Source organism: Lagopus leucura, unplaced genomic scaffold (genome assembly GCF_019238085.1).
Source record: "Lagopus leucura isolate 7727_CA_CO unplaced genomic scaffold, USGS_WTPT01 35217-0_obj-0_obj, whole genome shotgun sequence".
Taxonomy (NCBI): Eukaryota; Metazoa; Chordata; class Aves; order Galliformes; family Phasianidae; genus Lagopus; species Lagopus leucura.
In genome coordinates, this window is record NW_024968626.1 from 1 (window position 1) to 5,849 (window position 5,849).

At 55.1% G+C, this 5,849-nt stretch overlaps 1 protein-coding gene across 2 annotated transcripts; it reads left to right on the forward strand.

Annotated features, from left to right (window-relative positions):
* The first annotated feature begins 16 nt into the window (after positions 1-16).
* Positions 17-3,029, forward strand: LOC122193750. 2 transcript variants are annotated; one of them, XM_042894620.1, is made up of 6 exons: positions 17-219; positions 1,138-1,206; positions 1,342-1,398; positions 1,502-1,600; positions 1,858-2,023; positions 2,210-3,029. In XM_042894620.1, exons 1-6 carry the CDS (start codon positions 48-50, stop codon positions 2,847-2,849), a joined length of 1,203 nt encoding a protein of 400 aa, XP_042750554.1. In that variant the 5' UTR covers positions 17-47; the 3' UTR covers positions 2,850-3,029. The 2 variants fall into 2 exon arrangements, with proteins under 2 accessions (XP_042750554.1, XP_042750555.1); XM_042894621.1 differs by lacking the exon at positions 1,342-1,398.
* Positions 3,030-5,849: the final 2,820 nt, after the last annotated feature.

Consider the following 5,849-nt stretch of genomic DNA (forward strand, 5'->3'; position numbering starts at 1 on the left):
CGCTGCCCCTCTTCAGCTGAGAGAGCCCAGAGCTTCGTATTTGGGCCATGCCATTCCCTGACCCACCGCCAGACCTCACAGGTCTGCCAGTGTTACAAAGGAGGCCCCCACATGCACTGGAAGCTCTCCTCACCTGTGTGACCACACTTGTGCCTGCAGGCCCTGCTGGTGAATCAGCAGAACGGGATCCTGTCCATGAGCCTGAGGGGAATGCTGGAGGTAAGTCACCAGGCTTCGTTTCCTTGATATTTGCTCATGTGTGGCTGATAGTTCAGCAAGGGTTCTGCTTTTCACCGGCCAGTGGGTTCTTCTCCATGGGAAGCATGGGGTGTTGTTGTTTCCTGGGTGCTCTGTGCTCTCGGCGTCGTCTTGGCTTTGCCTCTGTGTCTCAGAGGTCTCGCAGTGAGACAATTGAAAGCAGCTGAATGCTGTTCTGTGAGTTCTCTGAGAATTATTTCCCGTGGCCTGGAGAAAGTATTTGTAAAGCTGTGGAATACCAGCCGTCAGGTCACCGGGCCTCTCTGCAGCTTTGGAACTTTTGCCCCATGCCATTAATTGAGCCCCTTCCATCACCGCAGGTCAGTAAGGAAGAGAGGTGGGCACATGCCATGGGAACGTCTCTCAGCTGTCCTGGATTCCAGCCGTGTCTCCAGGCAGCGGCTGACCAAAGCCCAGCTTCAATCCGGTCCCTGAGACACGGGGCGATCCCACAGCTGAGTCCCTCAGAGGTTTTAGTTTTCATTCAGGTTTTAATTTTCTTTCCTGCTTCCTCTGTGGAAGAGAAGGGAAGATATGGGTCAGGCTGTGTGCAGAGTGCAGTGCCTGCCTTGCAAAGCCGTCGTTGCTGGCCGCTCCAGCCCTGAGCTGCTCCCGGTGCCTTGTGCAGAGCCAGCGGGCACCATGCAGTCGAGCTGAGGGCTGAGCTCCAGGAGGGCATTCCTCTGGGCAGCCCCACGCGGTGTAAGTTCTGTAGGATCGTGGTGCCCCTGCACGTACCTGGGAACTGCTCCCGAGGTGCTCCTGTGTGGAAGGGAGAGAGCAGTGTCACGAAGGAATCCCCTGCTTTAATTGTGTCCTGCATCGTTCCTATTGGGAGGATGTTTAATTAGAGCTGCTCTGTGCTGCGTTTGTTTGCAGATGTGAGTGGAGGAGGTGATCCAGCTTCCCCTCTGAGCTCCGAGACCAAAACCCGGGCGGATGGCATGGGTAAGTCACGGCTCTGTAATTCCTTGGAGAGCTCTCACTGCCCGCTTCAGTGCCACTTCATGGCACTGCTTCCCCCATACGCTCCGCAGTTCAGCAATGCTGCTGTGCATGACTGAAACTTTTCGTGGGTTGCAGAAGTGCCCCAGGGAGGGCTTTGCTCAGTCACTGGTTCGTTCCTGCGCTGGAGCCCAGGTGGATGCCCAGGGGTGGTGGTTTTTTTTACCGATGGCGCTGACTCAGCAGTGGTCTTCAAAACCTCGTGCTCGTGGCATTTAACTTCATGCGTTCCGTGCAGGTCTGGAAAGGGGAAAGGATGAATCGGAAAGAGGAAAATTCTCTGAGGAGTCTTACCATCCAAAAGAACTGCTGAGGGGAACGGAAGTAGCAGTTCATGGTGGGTGTACTTCAGTCTGTTCACTGTGAGACTCGGGAAGCTGAGGTCTGATGTCCGTGTGCAGCCTGCACAGCAGCAGGGCATTGCTCAGAGCCGTGCTGCAGCGGTGTTCCACATGTGCCAGAGAAGCCTGTGTGATGCTGCTCACCTCTCACCGCTCCCGGTTCCCAGAGGGCTGTGAGCTTTGTCCTTTTGGGAACGAAGCCGCCCGAGGGTGATGAGGTGAAGGTAAGGTGGGACGTTGTTGTTTCTTCCAGGGATGAATGCAGGGAAGCAGCAAAGGATGCAGGGAAGCACAAAGGCTGCTGCTGGCAGATCTGTGCGGCAGCGCCACGTGGCAGTGGTGGTGCTGTTCTCAGCTGTGCTGCTGTCTGCGCTGGTGCTGGCCTGCGTTGCTGCGTCATGGCCGTGGAAGGAATGCCTGTGAGTTGTCTTTCTCCCCCAGACACTTCGTTGCTGCTTTTGGCAATGAAGCATTTGTGGTGCCGGGATCCTGGGCAGCCGGATCAGCTGCTGGCAGTGCGCTGCCAGGATTTATGCTGCAAGGTCTTCTAAGTTTGCCCTTATTTCCTGTCAGTGAGTAGTGCTTTCTGAAACTCATTTTCACAGTGTGTGCAAGGGGGGAGAGAGAGCAGCAGAACGAGCTCATCCTGACACCGACTGGGAGGGAGTTCCAAGTGGAGATGAAGGGAGAGCGGAGCTGGGAGAGGCAACGAGCGAGATCCTTGCCCAAGCAAACAATCTCAGCAATAGTTCCAGTCCGTTCCGTTCTGCCATCCCAGAGGCCAAAGATCTTCAGAGTCATCTGAAAGACCTGGAGCGTGAACTCCAAGCCATGAAAGAGGTCCATGGGGGCAGTGGTGAGTGCTGCTTTCTGTCAGAGGACGGCCCTGAAAGTGAGAGCGGAGGATCAGCGGCAGAGCGTTTGTCCTTCACCCTCCGTTCCCCGGGACGAGTATCACCAGTAGTTCGAAGGTTCTTAGCTCGCCACAGCTACGATCCTTTTGAGGGTCCCAATGAGGACCCAGAAAGCGAGCTTCCTCTGACCGCCGGGCAGCACGTTTATGTCTTTGGAGATGTGGATGAGGACGGCTGGTTTCTGGGAGAGCTGACGGATGGCACGAGAGGGCTGGTCCCTTCCAGCCTGGTGACAGAGGTTTCAGATAATGAGCTGGACACAACGATGCCTCCAGAGCTCTGTGATCTCCTGCTGGATACGGATGATTGTGTCGATGCAAAGAGTCCATAATGCAGCAACATCCTGTCGCAATTCTTGCCTCACTCCATCTGCAAGACAACCCCCTGCTCCACTTGACGTTCGAGTGAAGTGTGAGCAGGATGTGGATGAGCTCCTCCTGGTTCGATCTGAGATGACTGGCAGTGCGACTGCATGCTGTTATTGTATATTAAAAAATATTTAAAAAACTAACTAACAACACTGTTGTTTTTCGTGGATACATTGAGGTGATACTTTTTCTAGCTGAGATTTTGCAGTGAGTCTGGAAGCAGGTTTGAACTGGTAGAAGTTGGCCGTGTTTGCATTCTGTTTCTCATATTTCCTTGCTGATCAGAGTCAAGGTGCCATGCATCCCTTCCCCGCCTCTGGCTGCCCCCCTTCACCGTGAAGAGGACCAAGAGCTTCTGGCACAGAAGTATGTCCGTGTGCAAGGCTTAAACTTCATGCGTCTTCCTTCTCTGCTTGGTAAAACTGCGCGTTGGGCTCCTTTGGAGTCTGAGTGCTGGTTTCTGGGCAGTCCTTAGCTGGAGGCTGGAGTGCCTCTATCAGCTGTGGCGGTGCAACTCCCACGCCCCACGTCCTCCCCCTTCTGCCAGGCCTCTCAGTGCTTGGTGCACTTGGACAAAAGGTGCAGGACCAGTACATGAAGGTGCTGCTCTGTGCCTCTCCCCTGCTGGCCTCCGTGTAGCAAATGGCAGTGAATAGGAGCGTTAGGGGATGCCCGGATTGTCCCTGCCTTCTGCCTCGTGTCCCATTGCCCGGGGCCAATCCTGGGGTCAGTCATCTCCTGGCAGCCCGATACATCTGGACACAAATCCCAGCCCGTGTGGAGTGGTTTGGAATTTGTGAGCTCAGCAAGTTCTCAGCTTTGTGCAACTGGTGGAAAGAACCAGGTTTTGCCCTCCAAGGAGGCCGGAAAAGTATCCGGCAGATCTCCATCATCTCAGACCCTGCAATTAGAGGTTCTTAGTGAGTGTTAACACTTATCAATACCTGAGGGCAGGTGGGAGGAACATGCATGAAGCCAGGCACTTCAGTGGTGTGCAGCGGTGGGACAGCGAGCAGCGGCCTAGAACTTGAACTCGGAAGTTCTTGCTCTTCTTCCATCCACCTCCTTCCTCACTTATCTGTTTTAATGATACGTGTTCGTTTCACAGCAGTAGGTGCTGAGAGTTTCCCTGTCCACATTTGCTTTGCGTGTTTGCGTGTACGTTCACCTATGAGAGTATCTGCTCTCCCATGGTTTGATATGGGATGTCCCATCAGCAAGTGAGTGTGAATCTCGTCATCTGCAAATCTATCATCAGGTCCCTGTTTCATTTTTCACCTATTTCTTAAACTGCTGCTAAACAGAACCGAGCAAAATGGATTTGCCATTTCCTGCAATGCCAAATTAGCAGAGATGGCAGGATGATGAGCAAAGTCGCTGAATGCTTGCAAAAACGTGATGCCCACACAAAGCCTGTGTTCCCTGAGGTTTTAGCTTATGGCTACTGGCATAAGCAGGAAGAGGTAGGAAAGCAGTTGGCCGATGCTGGAGGTTCAACGGGATGGGAAAGGTAGAGGTATAATCTGCCAAATGTTGGCTGGAAGTTTGTCTGAAACCTGCCTGCCAGGAGAGGGGAAAACTAAAGCATGAAATACAGGATTGACAAGAAGAGATCAGTGGGTGTAATGCACTGAGCTGCTGTTATCGTTGAGGATGGAGCAGCTGCAAAATCTGCTTAAAGAGTTTCATGGCACCGAGTTGGCTGGAAGTGTGGATCTGCCTGGGGGCAGCGAGGCCCTGCAGAGGGATCTGGACAGGCTGGATGGCTGGGCTGAACCAATGGGCTGAGGCTCAACAGGACCAAATGCAGGGTCCTGAACTTTGGCCACAACAACCATTCCAACAGCAAGTCCATCCCAGCTCCATTCCTGGTTCAAGCATCCCTCATTGCCACGCAGCACCGCAGCTGCCAAGCTCCAGTCCCTTTCCCTGTGTCAGTGGGGTCAGTTTGTTCTCTTCTCGTCCGCTTAGAGGAACAGAAGCTTCCTGCCCCCCAAGGCTTGTGACAGGTATTTCCCTACAGAAGCATTCATGTCCTTCTTCCGGCCCCTTTTGCCATTTCCAGCTCTCCAAACTGAGACGTACGGCTGCAGCCCACCCCAGGGCTTCTTTGGGGCAGCTCTGCGGCACCCCATCCCAAGGAGCAGATGCCTTTTCCCCACACACCGCTGGTTCTATGGCCACATGGGGTGAGGACACAGGGTCGTGGGTCATGTGGAGGTGAGGTGGGGGCGGGGATCCCAGAGTTCTTGGACAACGTGGCGTTTGGTCGCAGCCTGATGGGGGCAGGCGGGGTCAGGGAGTCACAGGGTCGTGTGGGGGTATGGCTCACACAGGGCTGTGGGTCACGTGCAGCCATGGGGTCACGCACATCCAGGGTTCTGTGGTCATCTTGGGCTACGGCTCATGGAGAGTTATGGCTCAGCACCCAGCCTTTGGGCCACAGGGACCCCCAGTTCCCTCTCAGGAAGAAATGAAACCACTCCTCCACCACCCCACGCCTCCCCTTTTTACCTCAAACCGCTCCCCACATGCCCCTCTTCCCCCCCCGTCTCTCCATACCACCCCACACCCCAGTGTCCCACCTGCAGCCCACAGCTTGACTTGTCCAGAGAGCCCTGTGAGCTGGGGGGCTCCTGGCGTCCCCATCCCAGCAGCGGGTGCTGCGTTCAGGACGGCTGGGTGGCCTTGGGAAAGAGGAGCTGGGTGGCGATGATGAGGTGGCAGGGTGGCTTTTGGGGACCGTATCCTTGCACTGGGGGAGGGCAGGGCCTAAGATCCGCACATCCTCCCGACAGAGCCAGGGATGAGGGCACGTCACACCCAGCGCCTTAGTGAGGGAGAGGCCAGCAGTTCCTCATGGGAAGAGGCCGTGCTGAGCTGGCGTGAAGCTCTGACACAAGTCAGAGACCGTGGCTGATGGTCAGCAGGGGATTTCCATCTCCAGTATGTTGCCCGTGCCA